The sequence below is a fragment of the Psittacula echo genome (genome assembly GCF_963264785.1).
Source record: "Psittacula echo genome assembly, chromosome: 4".
NCBI lineage: Eukaryota > Metazoa > Chordata > Aves > Psittaciformes > Psittacidae > Psittacula > Psittacula echo.
Genome location: NC_137738.1, coordinates 36,955,987 through 36,977,020, shown reverse-complemented (window position 1 = coordinate 36,977,020; position 21,034 = coordinate 36,955,987). Strand labels below are relative to the sequence as shown.

The following is a 21,034-nucleotide window of genomic DNA, read 5'->3' as shown; positions in this document are numbered from 1 at the left end:
TTTTTTTTCCTCTCACAAAGATCCTGTGAAAGGCCACCGGGACAAAACCCCCACCCTTCAAGCCGCGGTGTGATAACGGAGCACTTGACCTGCACGTTTTATGCTGTCAAAGACAATAAACCGAGCACTGCCGCCGCTGGCGAAAGGCGCTGGCCCGGCCCGGCCCTGCCCAGCCCGGCAGGGTCCGGTGACCGAGACCCGCAGGTCTCGATGCACTGTGGGCGCTGTCCCACCGCCCCGTGAGTCAGCGGCAGAGAAAGCGCGGCCACCCCCGGCCTGGCCCGGCCCAGGGGCGCGGCCAAGGATCACCCGGGCGGGCTCCCGCCCCCGGCAGAGGCTCGGGTGAGGGGCGGGCCCGACGCCGACTGGGCTCTAGCTCCGGCCGGGGCTGCCGCGCAGGATCCGCGCTGTCGCTCTACTCCACACTCGTCGCCATGAGCGCGGACCCCGTAGTGTTCGTCGCCGCAGCCAGGACGGCCGTGGGTGAGAGGCGGGCCCGGGTGTGCGGTGTGTGTGCCCCGCTCCCCGGGCCGCTGCTGATGGTGCTGTGTCTTGTGTCCGCCCAGGCTCCTTCAACGGCGGCCTGTCGGCGCTGCCGGCACACGAGCTGGGTGCCGCGGTGATCCGAGAGGTGCTGCGTCGGGCCGGGCTGGCCCCTGCCGAGGTGTCGGAGGTGATCCTGGGGCAGGTCCTCACCGCAGGTAAGGGGCCATCGCTCTTCCCGCGGCCCGGTGGCGGTGGCCCGGCTCTTCCCTGCCACGGCCGCATCTCTCCTTCGCTCTGGAGCAGCCCAGGGGTCGCGTTTCGCAACGTCGTTCCTTGCTTTAAGAGCGTGGTTCCTTAACAAAGGAGGCGAGCGGCACCTTGGTCCCTTCTCCGTGCGCTCTGGGTGACCAAAGCCATCGCTGGGTTTCCGGAAAGGACGTGGTGGGGGGATAATTTGGGGTTTCTTTAAGTCCCAAAAGTAGCTAACTGTCTGTGTGTGAAAATCAGTTTCGTTTCTTTGTTACAGCATCCCTTCTCCAGCGCTGGGCATTGGTCATCTCCTCTCTGAAACTTATCATCATACGTAATGATAACTCTTGAGATTTTAAGAGCGGGTCCTGAGTTTGTGTTTGTGTGTAAGACCCTTCTGTGAGATCTGTGATGCCACTTGCTCGGAGACAAGTATTTTGATTTACTGAAAACATGGCTGATGGGGAATTGTTTGCTTTGAACCATCCCTTGCATTTCCCAGGGTAATGTTTAACCAGCAGTCATAGGGCGGGTTTGCGTTTTAAAGATGAGGGAAGAAAATAATGGAAATATCTTTGTCTTAAAGCTGATCCAGATTCCTGTATATATTTAGCTCGCTGAAGGATGTGCTCTCCTTATCCATTTCTTTGTGTACAAAGAGCTGGCATTACTCTGGCCTGGGGAGATGTATATGAAGAGTGTTTTCTTTGAATATAGCGCTTCTGTTTTCTCCATCAGAATTACAACAAAGAATGGAAGCTTTCAGGACTGTCCTTGCATTATTGTGCTTTTGGTTCCCGTAGGGACTTTTAGAGAAAGTTGCCTGCTGGTGGTGTACAGATGATGTTGAAAAGAAACCCTTCAGCAAGTAGCAATTTAAATGAGCTCTCCTCTTACACGTGTACAACAGGATAGTGCTAATTTGAAGTTGGTGTTTTATCTGACCTGCCATCAAAGGCAGAGATGCAGATGTTAAAGCTGTCAGTAACAAGTCCCATATCTGATCTTGCAGGTATTTTATTGGTCAACTATATACAGGAGAGAGGTAACCGAGCTCTTATTTACAGGTTACCCCTTGGAACTTCTTTGTCTTCCAGCTGAAGATAGGAGCGAGCTCTATATTTTGGTGGAATGAGGGTACCTGTTGTGAGAAGTGGCAAGGCCGATGTTTGTGTTTTAAGAACAAAGTAAACGTGCTGCCTGTTCCTGCAGGTGCTGGCCAGAACCCCGTCCGGCAGGCGAGTGTTGCTGCAGGCATCCCTTACACTGTGCCTGCATGGAGCTGCCAGATGATCTGTGGGTCAGGTTTGAAGGCTGTGTGTCTGGCTGCTCAGTCCATACTGACAGGAGACTCCAGCATCGTGGTTGCAGGAGGCATGGAAAGCATGAGCAAGGTGAGGCAAACCACTGAACTCACATTGCACTGCCTTACCAGCAACAAACAGCATCACGTTGAAACCCTATATTTCAAAGCTAATGGGGTAAAGTTTGGACTTGATCATCTTAAAGGTCTTTTTCAACCTAGATGATTCTATGATTCTAATGCTCTAGAGGTAGATCGAAAGAGCAGCTTCGGTTTCTGCACTTAGGAGTGAATTGACACATGCAACAATTGACTTCAGTAGCTTGCTTGCTTTCTTTTCTTAAAACCAAAGACCCGACACTGTAGCTACTGAAAAGGTGCCATGCAAACACATATTTGTTTGCTTGTGACACCTGGCCTAGACAGGGTTTTCTGTGTTACGAGAAGCCCAAGGAAGGAATAACTGGAAACGTTGTTGTTCACCAAACAATTTGAGCTTGGAAAGAAAGCAAAGCACTTTTATTTTGAAGTGTCCATTCTAAGGCTGTATTAAGAAACGGTGTTGGGGTAGCGATCTGATGCCTAAGAATGGAGTGGCCTCTTCTGCTGGATGCCGAGAGTGATGTTTGCGTTCACTGGCTGCAGACTGCAATTGGGAACCACCTAGAGATGAGGGACCCATGGCTGTATGGCCCCAGGGATGATAGATTAAATCTGTGGAGAGGAAACACTCACTGCTTGGTCATCTCCTACTGGGGAGATGAAGAGGGCAAAGAGACCACACCAGAAGGAGACTGGGGGAGAGACAGAACAGGGAACCAGGGAGACTGCCAGGATTTGGGGCAGCAACCTGCAGCCCCAAGGCAGGGGTCTGCCTCTTCAGTATACACTGGAGATAGAAACCATCTGACTCCTGTTGAAATACCTTCTTGCAGGCTCCTCATGTCATTCACATGCGAGCTGGGATTAAAATGGGAGAGGCTTCCTTGCAGGACACTATAATCCTCGATGGCCTTACAGATGCTTTTTATCAGTATCATATGGGTATAACAGGTAAGTGGTGACAGCCCAGGAAATGAAACAGTTAACTCGGAATGGGGGAAGAATTCACTGATGGGAAGTCTCAGAAATCTGAAGTTTCAAGTGAGGTGTTTCAAGCTGTCCTTCAGTTATAGTCATGAAAAAGAAAGAAATCCCTAATATTGAAAGATGGTGAAGGCATTTTCTGCTTTGTAAAGCTGCTGGTTTGTTAGGTTTGTTTTGGTTTGTTTTTTCCTGTCTGAGCTGTTCTCTCTGCATCTTTTGCATCCGAGCAATCTGACTTAATTTCAGGAAAAATAAACAAGATAATTCCTGCATGTAACGAGCATTCAGCAACACAGGCTTACACTGTGGAGGAATTAAGTGTACTGTGCATACACACAGTTCTGCAACTGCAGGTTATTGTGCCTTTGGATGGGGTAGTGAACCAACTGCTTTTTCAGACCCTGCTTGTGAAAGAGTCACTTCAGAACTGTTCCCTCCTCTGAAGTAGCTGTAGAGAGATCTGAGCATAATAATCCAGAGAAGCAATAGACTAGAAATGCTTGTTTGCATTTGTATGTAATTTGGTGTAACTCCTCTCTGGGAGGTGATCCTGAACAGAAATTCCCACCCTCAAAAGAAAACACAGTGGAGAATCATGAGCAAACAAAAGGAGGAAATCTGAATGAAAATGTTCAGCAGACTCTGCTGTTCAGCAGGCTACAGCAATCATTAATCATCCGTTACCTCTGTACTTACAATTTTACAGCTTAAAATCTTAGTATTTCCTGATGGCAATTTACATTGTGTTCGTATTTCAGCTGAAAATGTGGCCAGTCAGTGGCAAGTCAGCAGAGGGGAACAAGACCAACTTGCGGTACAGTCACAAAACAGGGCAGAGGCAGCACAGAAAGCTGGCTATTTTACTAAAGAAATCGTTCCTGTTCTTGTACCCTCCAAAAAAGGTAGGTGTGAGGGGATAATGAGAGATGATTTTAAAGAAAAAAGTCTGTTTTCTACTGTGTCTCCTATAATCAGTGGATGGATTCTCACTTATAAAGCCTTTTCCATAAGCTGTTCTGTAAGGATATAGCCTCCTGCTTTGTTCTTCAACTTTCAGGGGCTATTGTTTTAAATAAGGGAAGTAAAGGAGATGTTGAATACCTAAATGTGGCTCTGCTTTGCAGGTCCAATAGAGGTTAAAACAGATGAACACCCTCGACATGGGAGCAACTTGGAAACAATGGCAAAGTTAAAGCCCTGTTTTCTGACAGATGGAACTGGGACAGTAACAGCAGGCAATGCTTCAGGTTGGTCCATCTGGCTAAAACTGAAATGGCAAAGGGCAGTAGCTGCTTGTGGCTCAAGGCAGGGTCTCTGCGAGGGGTTTGTCTGCCATGTGGTTACTGCTGAATGTATTTTGCAGGAAATGGCAACGTGTTTGACAACATAGTAGAACTCAGATATTAACTGTGGTGGAGGGTTTCTTTACAGATGAGTTGGTTTTGTTTGCTTGCTTTTTATGAAGCAATATGAGTGTTTGGACAATTATAGCAATACCTGATAGGCTGGAACAAATAGAAACTACTTTCTCTCTTTTTCAAACTAGCTGTCCAGTGGTTGCTAATACTGCAGGTCTGGACAAAGGAAAACTTAATGTTCGTGTTTGAAGATGTTACTCCTGTGGGAATAACTCCTGCCACAGGCAGCTTTAAAATGTCTTCCTTGGTCCTTCTGCTGCCTCTTCCAAAGTCTGCAAGATAAATCTGATGTGCTCCCTCTTCAGATTGTGCCTCAATTCTTCCCCCTGCTGCCTTCCACATGGCATCACAAACGTGTTGCATTTACAGCAGTGTACTTATGGTGCTCATTTTAAGCCTTTGTGTCAGAGGTCAGATTTGGCTGATCTGAACAGTACTGACCTAAATCAATAAGAGATCTGTGATTTTTGTTTTGTCTAGATTGTGAAGCGAGAAAAGGTGGCACAAGCCACAAAGCCCAACAAATACATACAAGTTGTTTGTCATTCCACAGGTATTAATGATGGAGCTGCGGCTGTAATTCTAATGAAGAAATCAGAAGCTGTTAGGAGAGGTCTTATGCCTTTGGCTCGGATTGTATCTTGGGCTCAGACAGGCATAGACCCATCCATAATGGGAGTAGGGCCCATTTCAGCAATAAGACAAGCTGTAAGTAATTATCTATATCTATTATTTAAAAGCTCTTGCTTGTAATTGTTTTTCAATTCCTGGCCATGCCTTTGTTTTCCTAAATTCTAAGGAAAACTTAGTAGAAAACATAAACTAAGTGAAAGTAAGACTTAAAATAGTGGATAATATACAAGATAAAGATTTCTAGTGCTACCAGCCTAGTGCCTACTCATTGTAAAAGCAAACAAAACACAAATGTATAGGTGTATGAATGGAGTTCAGAGGATAAACTAGTCAGGTTTGTGGAAAGCCACCTAGAAACCTAGGAGGCTAAAGATTTTATTTCATGGATGTGTGTACTAACCTAATTTGGGGGTGATTTTGTCCTAACACAATATGGTTCTGATGCTGAGCCTGGCCAGGTTAATTTTCAGATCACTACCTGGTCGTACTGCAATAATACAACACTATTGTGAAAGAAGGGCCAGTTGGGTGCATCTGCATGAGGAAAGGCGATGGTACCCTTTGTGTTTCAGAAGGGTTGGAGCATGCAAACTGGATTCCTATCAGATGAAAGTGAACAAGAAGGTGCACTCCAGAACCACATCTTAATGTGCCCAGACCATTATGGCACCTGCTGATGTGCCCTTTGTTCTGTCCACAGGATGAGGTTCTTGGATAAAATGCCTTGAGTGAGCAGCCCTTGTGGTACCACAGTGTTGGCTAATATAGACATAGCCCATGGCAACCCCAGCTGATCACTTCTTAAAACTGAGCTATGAAATTGAGTGTGAAAAGAGCTCTTGTGCAGCTGGTAAGGATAGACTTGCTTTAGAATTCCTCTTAGTTTTATTTATACTATACAAAGGCCTTTTGTTCATGTCTGAAATGTCCTAGCAGTGTAGAAGCCTAACTTGGACTCACCCAAGCTCTATGGCTTTTGATGGGAAAATCAGAACTGTAATGCTGAAGCTTTTCTTACCAGATCTCAAACTGTTCTTTTCAATCAAGAATGTGACAGATGTATACACAATAAACATTTTTAGTTTAAATTGTAGAACAGACAAGTGTATTTAACAGTACCTATCATTTTATAGGTACTCTGAAAAAGGACACACTACTCTTTAACGTAGATTTTGTATTGTGTGTTATCAAACACTTCACATCTACCAGGTTCTCTCTTCAGAATTTCATGGTATCACTTCACAGTGAGAGACTGTCTAGGCCATGCACTTTAGTGTTGCAGCAATATAGTAAATCTTAAAGAGTGAACAGTTTCCAATCCCTCTCTGCAATAATACCCAGTAGCAAGAGGCCCTCCTCGACTGCAGCATTGGTGGTGCACCAGTCTGGTGAGCTGTTTGTGAAACAGCATTGCTCTGCTTGATTCTGCTGATAAAGCATTGTTGTTAGAAAGAAAGTGCAAGTAAAAATGTAGAGATGTGAAACATGCCTACGCCTGCCCCCGAGCAGGCAATTGCACTGCAAGGATTTCTCAAGTGACAACATGAGCCAAACCATCTTCCCAAACAGCCTGTAAGTCTTCCAGTGGAGACTTTCAACTTCAAGGCAGGAGAGACTGGACAAGTTGCACTTGACAGCATCACTAATGGTCATTTCTCTGTCTCCTATGTAAAAATCTGCATTAAGCATAGAATCTCTAATGGGACCAGACTCATGTCCTGAAAAAAAACCACTTTTAATCTAAAATCCGCTTTTGAAAACAGTGCTTGTCTGTTAAAGGCAGCACAGACAGTTTGACTCCAATTACACCACCATCACCGCGTGTGTAAGATTAGTCAAGCTTTTTTAAGAGCACCCAGCAGGTTATGGCACATTGCACTGACTTTGCTGACACCAAAGTTTTGTCTTTTGCCTTCAAGAATTCTGTCATCAACTCTGGCTATAAAAAAACCAAATCTGTTTCCTTCATCTTTTTAGAAGTGATGGCTTCAATTCACCCCATTAAAGTCTTACAGAAAGCTTTCTGTGGTGCTGAGGAAGACCTAAAAGATAACAAGGCCTCTACTTATTTTGTTTTCTCAGATTGGCAAAGCCAGCTGGACTCTGGAACAAGTTGACCTCTTTGAAATTAATGAAGCCTTTGCATCATTGGCTGTTGCAATAGCAAAAGAGCTGAAAGTAAATCCAGAAAAGGTATTGAATACATTTGAGGGCATGAGTAGTTTGCCTTATCTAATTCAAATTTGTTATACTCAGTGCACCTGGATCATATTCCAAACAAGCAAGAACAGTCCTCTTGCAGTCACTTCACCATGAGAAAAATGGGACCACCAGTGTTTCCTCACACTGCTCAGCAGCAGGCTGGCTCTGCTAGCAGGCATGGTTTCCAAGCAAACAGACCCTAACTTCATCATAGTGGATTTGTAAGCAGATCTAGGTAACTGCTTGGGCACACTTGTAATTACAACTTCAGACATTGAAGTTGTGGCATATTTGCCACTGTACCCTTCTGGTTATGGCAAAATGTGTGGGTAATACTCTCCCCTCCTTAATTTCACCTGATTTTCAAGGAATAAAGATGGACCCCTTTCAGAAGAAATACTAGCAGTTTGGTGGTAGCTGACATTTCAAGTTTAGTCACCATCTAGGACTGTATCCAGTGAAGTCATTCATGTTGAAACTCAGCTAAGCTTGTTAAATGATTTCTTAACCTGACCTTTTGTGTTGGCTCTTGTGTTTTAGGTTAATATCCAAGGTGGAGCCATTGCTCTTGGCCACCCTCTCGGTGCCTCTGGTTGCCGCATCCTTGTTACTCTCCTACATGCACTGGAACGAACTGGTGGAAAACGTGGTGTTGCTGCTGTCTGTATAGGAGGAGGAATGGGAATAGCTATGTGTGTTGAGAGATGAGTGTGAGTGAACAGCTAATGTGAACTAGCTTTGAAAGTTTCCTAATAAACTTCTAATCATGGAGCTAGTTTGTGTTGCTTAAAATCAAGTAAGCTTACTCCCTTACTTCTTGCCACTCTGTAACTGCCTTGACAGACTAGTGGCTACTGTAGACACTCACCTCAGTTGTTACACATGAGCTTGAATTCTCACTGGGAGGACCAACCTTGCTTTGAAAAATGTTTGTTCACAAGAAAATAGCAGCAGCATTCAAGCACCTGTTTTATTAACATTTTAGTTACAAGAGTGGGAAGTGTAAGTTAGACAAACATAAATAAAACCTAAGTTACTCTTCAAGCGCTCCAGAGTGAACTGCATCCTCGTAGCACCCTCTCTCTTCTTTAGGTTCAGGGTGCAGTTTAATAAGGTCATCAATTCGAAGAATAGTAATTGCCGCTTCTGTGGCAAACTTTAGGCTCTTGGTTTTGACCATGGTTGGTTCAAAGACACCAGCTTGCTTGTTATCGCGAGGTTTTCCATTGACCAAGTCAAGACCAATCCTGCAAATAGATGGATAGATTAAGAAAAGGTAGAAATATAGTTCAGCTAGTACTAGTTCCCAGTGACATATACAAGACTTAAGGGCAGAGACAGAAAAGTTCAGCGATAGCCTACACCCTTTGTTCCGCATGCAAATAAATCACAGAATGGTTTGAGTTGGAAAGGACCTGAAGATCATGTAGTTCCAACCCCCCTGCCATGGGCAGGGACACCTCACACTAGACCAGGCTGCCCGAGGCTCTGTCCAACACGGCCTTGAACACTGCCAGGGATGAAGCATTTACCACTTCCTTGGGCAGCCTGTTCCAGGGCCTCACCACCCTCACAGTAAAGAACTTCACACTTCAGTAAACTGACAAGCCACCACTCCACATTTAACAGCCTCCTGCCAGGCAGATACTTGCCATTTCAGGTTTTTGCGATCTGGGTTCACTTGAGCCTCGTTGTGGAACGCTCTCAACTTTGCAACAAGATCTGTGGCGTCCTGAGCAGCGTTCACTGCCAGTGTGTTTGGAATTATCAGGAGGGACCTTGCAAATTCTGCTATTGCAAGTTGCTCACGTGATCCCTAGGAAGAGGAAAAAGGTTCTAAACCCATTGTTGCAACAAGAACCAATACAGCTGCAATCAAAACTGCCAATAGCAGGTAGGAGTTTTCACATGCAAACCCTGGTTTTGAGGCAAAGAACCATATATTCTAATTTTCATAGAAAGAATAATTAATATCATTCATTTTAAAGCACCATTTTACTCTTAAGATCATGCAGTTTTTACTGACCGTGGAACCAACTTCTAGGACAAAAAAGAAATGCTTTAAAATTCACACTGTCCTAGGGTAACACAGACACACTTCTTCCTGCAAGACTTACCATGCTGGTTGCATAATTTTCAAGATATATTGAAAGCGCTGCCTCTACAGCACCACCACCTGGGACAACAGACTTGGATTCCAATACCCTTTTAACAACACAGAGGGCATCATGTATAGACCGTTCCATTTCATCGCACATGAAGTCATTAGCTCCTCGTAAGATGATTGACGCTGAAGTACGAGCCTTTGTACTAGGGAAAAAAGGAATGAGAAGTCAGCTGTGTTGAACTGAATGTAAATAAACTCTTCTTGCTACAAGTTTTCTTCCAAAGCCAAATTCAGTTAAGCCAAATTCTTTCAATGTTTAGTTTTCCCATCAAATCGAGGCAAAATGTAATCAGATACTGAGAAAGTTCCCTCTTGCATAGGCATTAAGTGAGCAAATGACTGCCAACATTACAGTATAATAGTCACGTAACTGCCACGCAAGTGTCATGGTCAGGGTATTTCATTCACACACAAATGAGACTGCAGAAGACTGAACACTAAGAAGAGATACTGAAGCAGTGGAAAAAGATACTGAGGTATGTTCCTCTTAAACAGGTACTTCAGTTCTCAGGAAACAGATAGCACTGGCATCCTAAAACTTCAAGGGAAAGTTCTATGTGTGGACAGCCAGTGATTGTTGCTTTCTTACCCATTAAACACAAAAAACTTTCAACAGTAACTGTCCATTTCATACTACCAAGTGGATGACTGATTCAGTGAAACCAGCACAAATAAACTGTCTTTATTTACAAATGGTCAGATCTAGCTAGCACCACCTTATTCAGATGGAATTACTCAGATAGTAACTGTTTCCCTTTACTGCCTCTGTAAATGGAAGACAGCTTAGAAAAATTTGTTTATGAACAGAATTGTAAGTGAAGTCTATCCAGCCACCTGATTCCTCATACATTATGGTTGATGAAACAGGTGCCCAGCTGCAGCAGAAGAGATTAAATACTGATACTTTCACCTCCTATCTGCAGTGGACTTTCCCATGCATGTAATTACTCATACTGCTGAGATAGCATGGAAGTAAATAAATGGGATTTTCCCTCAAACTTAGTTGAAGATGCACACAAAACTGAGTACTTTAAAAAGGATTCTTACTTCTTGATCAAGATCAGCTCATCATCACAGATTCTTTCTTGAATCACCTCTTCTGCCTGTCCCAGCATTAATGCCTCAAAACTCTCCTCACCTTCAAGGTTTGCAAGGGTTGAACATATGGTCGCTTTAACAAAGAAAAGTTAAATTAGCCTTCCATGCCAGCACATCCTTTGCCTACTTCCCGGAACAGGCATACAGAAAGAAAACAGAAGTACAAGCTCCTGTGCTTTCTCATAATGAAAATGCTTTCCTGAAAATTCAAGAATTGACAGACAGAAATCTATACCAGATTTTTTTCCAGTATGTATTGAATGACTTAAAGAGTTTTTTCTTGAACAATCTGAACAATGTACCTAACACAACTGTCCAAACAGAGGCTTATGAATGTGTACTCAATAAAGACTTCTGTATCAATACAGATTCTGGCTAATTTCCACAAGAGGACAGTCTTCCCAGAGCAAGGCAGCATTTTGTCCTCCTCCCCAACCACCCCCGGGTAAATCTTCAGCAGTCAACTCTTATGATACTCATCTACTTTGACAGAAGTAACAGTAAAGCTGTTACGTAGTTACTTTAAGTTACTAAGAAGAGTGTCTCAGCTCTACTCATCCTCTCCTTGCATGTTAAGAAGCTGTATTTTGTAGTTACTATATACATACCTCCAGATGCCTTAGCAATCCGCTTAAGGTCCTTCTTCACAACTCTTCGTACTGCCATAGCACCAGCATCAACAAAGTATTTCAGACACATATCATCAATACCTCCAGTGGTGAGAATCACATTGGCACCAGTAGCCAAAATCTTCTGGATCCTTTCTTTGGTAATATCTAACTCTCTGCAAGTATAAAGTTAAAGTTTTAAAGTGTATTTAAAAATCTACAGCCACATTCTGTCAACCCATTTCCCAAAATCTTAATGCAGAGCTTTGCAAGAAGGCACCACTGCACAAACTTGGCTCTCTCAAAAAACCTGACTTAATACTAGTTCTGCCCCCAGAAGTGAAGACTTTTACCATTAGTATTTCGTATTTGGGGGAAATCTTAACATTTATAACATTTTTACCTCTTGCACTCAGCCAAAGTTACACTGAGACACCTCATCTGGAGAGACCAATAAAGCTTGTGAAGCCCCACTGTCCCAGTTACTCAAGCTTCCACACACACCTCTGCCTTATCAGGTCCAGCTTCTCAGGGTCCGAGATAACAATCTGAACACCAAGCTTCATCTTTGCTTTCTGCAGGCTGAAGTCAAGGCATGCAATCTTTGCATTAACTATTCTCTTGGTCATACCTGATGAGCGAAAACAAGAAAGCAAACAGATTTTGTAAAACCGAGTTAAGAATGTCAAGTCAGCAGCGGAGATTAACACTGGTATTACTTTCACATTTCAGATCTCTACCCAGTTTGCTTCTCCACCACCAGCTCTGCCCTAGTACAGAAAAATGCTAATAAAAACTTTCAAAGAGAATTATTTTTCTTTAGATTTCTCCTGCGACCTGTTACCTTTTTCCCAAACCCATCCCCAAAATGGGAATGACCACGAAAAGCTGACCCATCAGTCTCACATCCTTTAGGTTACTTGATCACAACAGAGCTCTGCTAAGTGTAACAGTTCCCTACAGAACAGCCATTGGCTCCCCATAAAGGAGGCACTTATGTTCCAGAATATCAGTGTTACCATGCTAAACCCAAGCTAGGAAAACCACAGTACCTTACGAACACCCTGCGGATCACTACTACTAGTTGGCAGACCCTAGCCTAGAAACCACTGGTGAAGCAGTAAGGTTTTTTTGGGTTCTTGTCCAATTGTTCTGGAATTGAAAACCCAATGATTTGCAACTAATGCAATCAGTAAGAAGATGCATGTAGGACAAGTAAGAGGACTGAGTTCACACAAAAGCTTTATGAAACGTGGCATGTTCTTACCCTGTGAGCCCACCACGCAGTTCAGAGCATAACCGTTCACAAGTATGCTCTCCTTTTGGCTGCGGCCATGTGCCTTCAGAACATTAACCGAGTTGATTGGGTACCGAGCCTGACCCTTCTGGTCGGTGTATTTAACTGCCAGTGCTGCATCCACCACCATATTGGCAAAGAAATCACCATCACTAACATGTTGTTAAGGTTATAACTGAAGAAAAAACCACTATTATGCTTAAGGGAAAAAAAAAGTCACTGACAGTGCCCAAACTGAATCAAAAACTGTTTCCAAAGAAGAACTACAAAAAGGCATGGGAGTGCAAGCTCTCTTTACCACTGCCTTAAAGGAACAAGTAATTCTTAACACAAACACTGTTAAGAAAATTAGGACAGGCTAGTGCAATGCCTACGTCTTATGCACCTAGTTCCTCAACAAAGCTACCTATCTTGTGGTCAGTCTGCGTTCCTCTGTTAGCAGAGAAGCTAAAAATGCAGTGTTTTCTGCAACTAGGGAGTCAAAGGCAACCTTCCTCCCTGTAGTTTCACCTCCCAGGTAGTTGACATGCTTCCATTCACAAAATTCCTTACTAGTCTCATTAACATGCAATGTCATAAGGAAGTAATATGTTGTTAAAGCCAGTTATGTCACTAAACAGGTTTACACAAATCAGAAGAGTCTGGACATCTTTTCCCATGGCAGAAAATAGTATCTGTGAAACCTTTTTCTTGCCCATTATAAGAACAACAACTTGAATACTGTATCCCAGTCATAAAAACTGCTGCAAAGGCAACCAGCCTAGCTACTTAAGCTCTCCAATCAATCACTCTCTTCATCAAGTTAAAAGGATACATTCCTATAATTTTAGAAGACATTGATGTTTTAGCAGCATTAATTAGGCAGTCCCTGCCCAATTCATCTGTGTTAATAATAAGATTTTCATTGATGTAGCGAACTGCTTCCCTGTAGAATAAATATAAATACCAGTAAAGAACTCCACCTCCACAAAAAGACAAAAATCTTCCATGTTTTCACCCCTTCTAAATGTTACCTCAAAGAACACAGGGATAAAAGCAATTCATCTTCTAAGATAGGAACGTGGCATTTTTATGTGATTACAGATATGTGAAATTTAAACAAAAGAACCTACAACCCCCCCAGCACTCCCCCTCAACAAAACACCATATCCACTTTGCACCAAGAAGTCTCTATTAATGGAATCACAAATACAGATACACAAAGAGCATGCTGTTATTGCACCTTAAAGAAAGCAATGTACTTCAACTGTTTCTTACTTGCAAGCAAGTCGGTATCCACCGATAATGGAGGTAGGATGGATTTTCTGTTTGACCAGCTCATCTGCATTTTTCAGAAGTTCTGCAGCAATAATTACCTGTTTGGAATACAAACACTAAATACACATATTTCACACACACACAATAACTTCCTGTTGGCATTAAGCACATTGTAGAATCACAAATAGTTATCCAATGTCTACTCAGTGGACGCAAGTACTTAGAATTGGAAATAGTTTCTGACACCAGGTAAAAGCCACATCATTTTGCCTGTCCCAAAGGTGCCAGAAGTCTCACGCAAGTTTTCAACACACGGCATCTTTATTAGTCCTTAGCACTTTAATTTCACATGGTTTTTAAAAATTAAAAACCTTGTTCCAGAATCTATCCCCAACCTTTACAAAGGAAAAAATAGATAATGAAACTGCACTATGCAGTCCCTTCCAGAACACCAACTACATATGAAAATTAGGACCTCTAAAAAAAATCCACAGATTGAAGCTCTTTGTTCAGTAATCTAGTTAAAAAAACAGCTTAGTCAACCTCAAGGTTTTTCATTCTGTATAGTTGATCAACATTGCACCAAGACTCATAATGGAGAAATCAAAAGCCACACTCTGGTAATAAAATACTGACTTTCCGTATATCTTCCTGTAAAGCTTTCTACGTACCACTGAGGTTGTCCCATCGCCAACTTCTTTATCTTGCAGGTCTGCTAACTCACAAAGAACTTTTGCAGCAGGATGTTCCACTTCCAGCAGTTTCAGGATGGTTGCACCATCATTAGTAATGGTCACATCCTAATTTTCAGAAATCAAATATGCACAAGAAGTGTATTTCTATTACATTTTGACTACTGTGTTTCATAACATTCATACAAATGAATGAGTTTATTTTCTTTGCAAACTTCCATATATTAGAACTATTTATACCAAACGTCTACTGCTGTTTTTTAACCAGGAGTCCCACTGTATCAACAGAAATGTTACCACTGTTATCACACATCTTTATGTTACAAAACCTCATCAAACATTTTGAACACACCAGATTAGCAGCAGTGCTGCTCACCTCTAATACAATATTTCATTACAGCTGCCTGTAAAACAGCAAACTTGCCTCATTTGCTCGGAATATTTTAAAATATTAGTACTAGAACTATTTTAAAGCAGTATTTATTTGAATTTTTTATTATTTCTCCTCATGTGGAAACAAAGATACGCAAGTCAACACCACCACAAAGCCTGACTTTAACTGTGATATTTATTCCCTGTTAACTTGACCAATACTTTTTAAGTGGTGACAAGAATTTACACATTGAAAGGAGACAACTGTATCACATGAACTGCAATAGTATATGAAACCAAAATGATGTAGCATACATTACCAGATGCTCAGTTTTACCACAGCTCTCCTCCTATACCATCTCAGAACTACTGAAAAACCCAGGCATGTGCACATCCAACCTAGGAAGTACACTAAGTGGACGCACTTCTATACAGGAATACAAGTCCTCCTAACACTTCTTAAGGAAAGCTGACTTACCCCAATATCATCCACCAACATCTTATCCAGGCCAACTGGACCAAGAGAACTCTTCACAATATTGGCAATAGCAGATGCTGCAGTAACTGAACAAATAAAAAGAAAAGAAGTTTTATCTTTCAACTTTAGGGCAATTCAGGCTTACAAGAAAATGTCTCAAGAACCTGAAATTTAGAAACCTGATACTGGCCTAATTTAGGATTAGGTTTCAGCCAACCTAAACTAATAGCTGGCTGCTACTAAACAATACAATCTGTGCAAAAGCTCACTCTTCCCCCCAGGCTGGGTCAGCTAACTAACCTAGCACAACTGACTGATCAGAAGACGCATTTCCTGCTGTCTTGGTAAGATGGAAGGCACTACCCAGGATCAGAAGAGCAGTGGTGGTAGCTTAAAAAAGGTTGATAGGACTATTTATTTTGTCAGCAGCAAGTCGTGCCATGAAACTTCACTCTCATTTACTCCTCAGTTCCAGACAGATACAGAACAACAGTATCGCCATGTACCAATCACTAACACATCTTTTTGTCCCAATCAGGTCTGTGACTGAAACAAAACTTATGAAACCTCTAACATAGTGGCTTGTTTAAAAGGATGTTCTGCCAACTTCATATAGGAAAAAGATACAATCAACCTTTTCCTTCAGACCGTGGCAAGCTTTTCTTTATCCCACAAGCATAGCCACTTAATCTGGAAGTTGAAAAAGTGGTAGTATAATGGGAATAGTTGTAACTCAGATCTGCACCTTGGACTTCAAACAATACAAAGAATTTTTATGTTGTTTTAGAGGAATAATAGCTTTCTGAAACAAAGAACCATTATATCAAAGATGCCATTTTAAGGTAGAATCTTAGCCCTAGATTAAGGTTGCTTTTATACTACCTGTTCTGGCTAAATTATTGTCAGAACTGCCATGACTCTCACAATAGTCAGGAAGCAGGTCTTCAGCTTCTTCCTTTGCTTTTTATCCACTAATTGAGAACAGTCTCGAAACTTGCAGCCTTCCCTCAAGGCTTAGGATAAAAATCCTGAGAGACGTGGAACGTTTTTGAGAATTATAGCAGAAAACGCTCATCTTGAGGGTGCTTCCCGCTTTCAAAAGCAGGCTATATCCCCGTGTTGGGGAGCAGGAAGGTTCCCCATAGGCCTTTTCCCCATTAAGGCTCCTCGGCCAGTCTGCAGGCCTCGCCGGCTCACGCCCTATAGGGTCTGGATGAAACCGAGAAGACCTCTGGTCAGCAGTGCCCCACTCCCAGTGAGTGCTTCTACCAAGAAAGGAAACGGTCCGCGGGGTCAATTCGCCGCTGAAGCGCGGCGGGGGTGGCGGGAGCCCACAGTCTCCTCGTGGAGGCTCCAGAGCGGCCATCCCTATGGCCTCCAGTGGCCGGCACTGAGACGCTGGCGGAAGGAGGAGGACCCTACCGGACAAGTGCAGAGTTGAGGAAGCACATGGCGGCGGTAACGGCCGCGCCATGTTACCTTCTTCCTGCCCCTCCCCGCACCGCTCCTCAAGCCCCCACCGGCAGAGGGGCGGCCGTTACCGTTCTGCGTGCGGATGGTGTCACCGCTGGTCCTGTCGCCGAAAACAGCGAGGGGACCCTCCAACGCCGCCATCTTCCCGCCCAGCCGCCGTGCCACAGGGAGAGCAGTAGCAGCGCCCCAAACCATGAAAAAGACAGAGCACCGCAAGGGCTAATGGGTACACCCCCTTCCCGACACAGCGCGGAGGGTCAGGGCGCGATCACGCACGGGAGGGGAGGGGCCAGACCCTGCGTGTCCAATCGCGGGGCGCGGTGCGGCCCGGGCTCAAGCTGCGATTGGTGCGCGCGGCGGAACGAAAGCGCCGCGCCGAGGGAGGGGCAGGAGCGCTTCCAGGAGCTTCTAGAAGGCAAGGCGCACTTAGTGCGCATGAGCCGTGGCTCCCGCTCTGCTCTGGGGTGCGGCAGCGGAAAGTGTTCGCTGCTGCTGCCGCCGCCGCTTAAAGGTGTGGGGGGCTGTCCTTTACACATTGTTACGCATTGTAAGAGCTCAGGCTAATCCTGCAGGGGGATGGGCGGCATCGCCCGCCTCCCGGTCCTCCTTGCGCCCGATCCGGTAGACGATAGACTTGTAGGCTGCAGCTTTTGAGCTGCAGCTTTGCTTTTAGCAGCGGCAAGCGGCTTTTGCGGCGGCTCTGGTAGCTTTCCCGTGGCCGCTTCTTTAGGCCCCTTTAAGGAGGCGTGGCCCCGGGCCGGGCTGGTCGGTATCTCTTCGCGCCCTTTTTCCCGCGGAGAGGGTAATTAAACACGATCTCTTGAGTCAGGGAAGAGTTTAATGCTTTGTTCCGTAACGCGACTGACAGCACCATGCAGCTCCCCACAAAGCCTGCACCACGGGTGCTTGGTCACAGGTCACGCTGCGCCGTTCCCGGAGCTTTCGCGTGACATCATCAGCCACCGACGGAAGTCCTTAAAGCTGGCTTCTGGGGAAGCGGCCCACCTCAGCAAAATGGTGGCGCCCAGGTGTCTCTGAGTAAAGGGGAGGTGACTGCTGCCTGAAGCTGTGGTGGGCGCCGGCTCCTCATGGCGCTGAGCAGCCATAGTCGCCTGTTGCTGGCCGCCAGCAGGTTCCGGATACATGGAGCGGGTAAGCTTGGTCCCCCTGCAGCTCTCTGTGCCGGTCTTTCCCGGCTCCCCGTCCTCTGTGCTGCCGGCGGAGGTCCGCTCTCGGGGCGATCTCGCGGCCAGTGCCTTTGTAGAACTGCTCCGCCTGTGCCGTGCTCCTGCTTGGAACGGCGGTTCGGGCTGCTGTGGGACGGGGGCGCTGCTGGTGCGTCTCCGACCCGGGCAGGCGAGTAGTTTGACAAGGAGAGGCCGTCCCCGTTATTATGGTGAGAGGTTCTCGCTGACTCTCTGGGCCGGAAAGTTGAGTGGCAGAGTGAGCTTGGAAGCCTAACTAAATTGGTATTTATTAGGTTAATTAGTGATGATCAGCCCGACAGGATCGATGATTTTTACCTTGTTATTTGGTAGCGCTGCCACTGGTTGTGTATTTCACTTTCAGTATTTTGTAAAGCCTTAATTCTAGGAATCTTCTAGTCAAGCTGAATTTATATTTCATGTGCAAGCTATGAACCAGTGTTAAAGCTTAGTATACTTTTTTATTCTTAGCTTACAGTTCATTGCATAAATTGGAGAAACTGAGCTCTGGTAATCTATCTGTTTGTTGTTTGGGGTTTTTTTAAAGCAGATTTTGCCCTGCTAACTTTTACAAGCTGCATGATTCTGTATTGTATTTGCTCTGTTGTCTGCATTACTTTTAATTTTTTTTTTTTTTTTTAAGTGTCTGGAATTTTATTTCCTGCTTTCCCCCACAAGGTCTTCGTTTTGCATCAACTACAGCCAGTCTCAAGCCTGAGACCCAAGTGGACACAAGCGAAAATGAGATTGTTGCCCCAAGCTTCACTAACAGGAATCCTCGGAACTTGGAGCAGTTGGCCTTGGCTAGGAAAGAGCGTGGCTGGAAGACAACGTGGCCAAAGCGTGAATTCTGGCATAGGTGAGTCAGAAAGCCACCAGCAGAAATGAAGACTCGAAAAGAAAAATAAACACAAAATCTCCCACCCAAAACAACAGCAAAGAAAACCACCTAAAACCAAATCCCAGAAACTCACCAGGTAGAAATTCTACAAAATGTGCATTTTGGGTTGCTGAATCAGTTTCCCATTTGATTATTCTTAATTAACAAATATCTACTGTGTTCAGAGAACAGTAGGCTAGTGTCACGTGAAAGTTAGTGTACGTGTTCAAGATCTTCCCATCTGTTGTCAAGGTAGCAGTAATTTTGCTTAAGCCAATGCTGTTTAACTTGGAATTCTCCTAGTTCTGTGGTGACCATGCATCATTGTTTTATTTGAGGCACCATGATAGATTGTTTAGGTGCTTTTTGTTTTCTTTTAGTAGAAAATTCTGATTGCTTGTCCCCTGGAAAATAAGTTCATCTTTAGCTGGAGATTCAAAAATCATTATTTTGTTCTTGAGGGGAGAATCACATCCAGTTTGTTCATACCTGAAAATCTGATATTGTCTCAGCGCAGTAAGAAATAGTTGCTCCTAATACCCTGTGGTTATGTGTTGTGGTTTATGAAGTACTGCTTGACCACGTGTCAATCTTGACAAGTTGTTTCCTGCTGTGTAAGCACCAGCCTTTAAGAGACTGCTTAGCACACCTGATGTTACATTCCTGCTAAAGCAGTTCCCCAGTCCAGCTCACACATACTTGTACCACACTGTGTAGCTGCACAGTGCTTGATTTGGAGGGACTTCTGGTGTGGGGCAGTGTAGGCATGCACCTGAGTAACTGGGGAGAAGTTGTTCTTGGAATTTCACTTCTTGAACTGGTAATACAAGTCCTATTTTATTTCCTAATAAGCAAAACCCTAGATAACAAAAGCAGTATTATCAATTCATTATTAATAGTCATAGCATATTCATTTTTATTTAATGAAGTGAGTCACTTATGCATTTAAGCATTTGAATGGTTTCTGTCATTACATCTAGAGAAGACATGGTAACTCCACGTTAGTTCTTTCTCTCACTCAGGTTACGGCTTGAGCGGACACAGCATTATGTAGAAGCCTTTGTTGAGCGCTCTAACGGGGATGTTGTGTTGTCTGCCTCTACCCGGGAGTGGGCCATAAAGAAACACCTGTACAGTCCCAAGGGAGTAGCAGCATGCAAAAACCTTGGCCGCGTAATGGCACAGCGCTGTTTGGAAGCAGGAATCAACTTCGTGAACTTTAAAGCTGTTATCCCCTGGGAATATCGTTGTGACTCGGCAAGTACCATCTCCTTACACTTATTTGGCTCTTTTTTCTTTTTAAGCATTAATTTTACACCTCTTCACCATTAGTTTTTATTTTGTGGCTTGACAGTGCCTTCTTGTGACACTCAAAAAGGTAGCTTTGATAAGCTGCAGTTCTGTTGTTATGCTTCAGTGAGGCTGTTACCTCTGCTCCTGCATGCTACATGTCTCCACTGATACTTTGGTGCCAATGACTTTTCTTCCTATTTATTTATCTCCCTCTTTTAAACAAGATTCAGGAATTTGAAAAAGCTATGCAGGAGGGTGGTGTCATTCTGCGTGAGCCACGAAGGATCTATAAGTAAAATGAAGAGCACTGGGGAAGCTTCACAAGGGATGACGATCACTTCTTTAGGTGTGTGCGCCGGCACAGTGAAGGTTCAGAGCTGGAAAAAACTTGAACGTGGCATCTCGTAATAAAATATTTTTAAACAGACAGAAATGTGTCATTCTTGATTTTAAAATTATCAACACCTTTAAGGTTAGAAGAAACTGTTACCATAGTTGAGCCTGATAGAGTAACAGATTTTACTTCATAGTTCAGTGACTTTAAAGTACGTTTTCTGTTTAATACTTAATATTGTGTTTGTTCTAACTGAACTCTCCAAATGCTTAGATATTTTATCCCTGTACACTGCTGGTCTAATTTAGCAAAATGCAGTCATTATGTGACTGTTTAAACGTGTAATACAGTGATGTGCTAAACTTGGTGAAAAGATTAAATTCCCCTAACTCACCTTTGCAACTTTCTTGCAACCCTTGGATTCTAACAACTTAAACCTCATTTGTCCAGGAGGGAGGCTGCAGAAATGCCAGCTGTGGGGAGTAAGAAGCCCCATTCCCTCC

The 21,034-nt window shown here is 44.0% G+C and overlaps 3 protein-coding genes across 5 annotated transcripts; 2 read left to right on the top strand and 1 right to left on the bottom strand.

The window, feature by feature from the left end:
- Positions 1–387: 387 nt before the first annotated feature.
- Positions 388–8,085, top strand: ACAT2 (acetyl-CoA acetyltransferase 2; the record flags this gene model as incomplete). The annotated part of the gene is made up of 9 exons (XM_080615521.1): positions 388–483; positions 567–701; positions 1,948–2,129; positions 2,974–3,091; positions 3,883–4,026; positions 4,249–4,371; positions 5,096–5,250; positions 7,258–7,368; positions 7,918–8,085. The coding sequence occupies exons 1-9, from the start codon at positions 435–437 to the stop codon at positions 8,083–8,085; spliced, it is 1,185 nt and encodes a 394-aa protein (XP_080471647.1). The 5' UTR covers positions 388–434.
- A 248-nt stretch (positions 8,086–8,333) lies between these two features.
- TCP1 (t-complex 1) lies at positions 8,334–17,152 on the bottom strand. 2 transcript variants are annotated; one of them, XM_080615767.1, is made up of 12 exons: positions 16,888–17,152; positions 15,347–15,432; positions 14,476–14,604; positions 13,805–13,902; positions 13,362–13,472; positions 12,518–12,699; positions 11,755–11,881; positions 11,251–11,426; positions 10,592–10,715; positions 9,495–9,687; positions 9,030–9,193; positions 8,334–8,624 (listed from the first exon to the last, which is right to left on the bottom strand). In XM_080615767.1, the coding sequence occupies exons 1-12, from the start codon at positions 17,012–17,014 to the stop codon at positions 8,411–8,413; spliced, it is 1,731 nt and encodes a 576-aa protein (XP_080471893.1). In that variant the 5' UTR covers positions 17,015–17,152; the 3' UTR covers positions 8,334–8,410. The 2 variants fall into 2 exon arrangements, with proteins under 2 accessions (XP_080471893.1, XP_080471894.1); XM_080615768.1 differs by lacking the exon at positions 16,888–17,152 and adding an exon at positions 16,229–16,354.
- A 120-nt stretch (positions 17,153–17,272) lies between these two features.
- On the top strand, positions 17,273–20,630 carry MRPL18 (mitochondrial ribosomal protein L18). 2 transcript variants are annotated; one of them, XM_080615770.1, is made up of 4 exons: positions 17,281–17,971; positions 18,703–18,883; positions 19,927–20,161; positions 20,422–20,630. In XM_080615770.1, exons 1-4 carry the CDS (start codon positions 17,908–17,910, stop codon positions 20,491–20,493), a joined length of 552 nt encoding a protein of 183 aa, XP_080471896.1. In that variant the 5' UTR covers positions 17,281–17,907; the 3' UTR covers positions 20,494–20,630. The 2 variants fall into 2 exon arrangements, with proteins under 2 accessions (XP_080471895.1, XP_080471896.1); XM_080615769.1 differs by having other exon boundaries at positions 17,273–17,971; positions 19,927–20,630.
- The last annotated feature ends 404 nt before the right edge of the window (positions 20,631–21,034 follow it).

Coding starts and splice junctions, on each gene's coding strand:
- TCP1 (XM_080615767.1), bottom strand. CDS start 17,014: ATGGTTTGGGGCGCTGCTACTGCTCTCCCTGTGGCACGGCGGCTGGGC. Junction 11,427..11,754: donor CTGGACCTGATAAGGCAGAG/GTGTGTGTGGAA, acceptor TTATACTTGCAG/AGAGTTAGATATTACCAAAG. Junction 8,625..9,029: donor GATCGCAAAAACCTGAAATG/GCAAGTATCTGC, acceptor ATCTATTTGCAG/GATTGGTCTTGACTTGGTCA.
- MRPL18 (XM_080615769.1), top strand. CDS start 17,908: ATGGCGCTGAGCAGCCATAGTCGCCTGTTGCTGGCCGCCAGCAGGTTC. Junction 17,972..18,702: donor GTTCCGGATACATGGAGCGG/GTAAGCTTGGTC, acceptor TTCCCCCACAAG/GTCTTCGTTTTGCATCAACT. Junction 18,884..19,926: donor AAGCGTGAATTCTGGCATAG/GTGAGTCAGAAA, acceptor TCTCTCACTCAG/GTTACGGCTTGAGCGGACAC.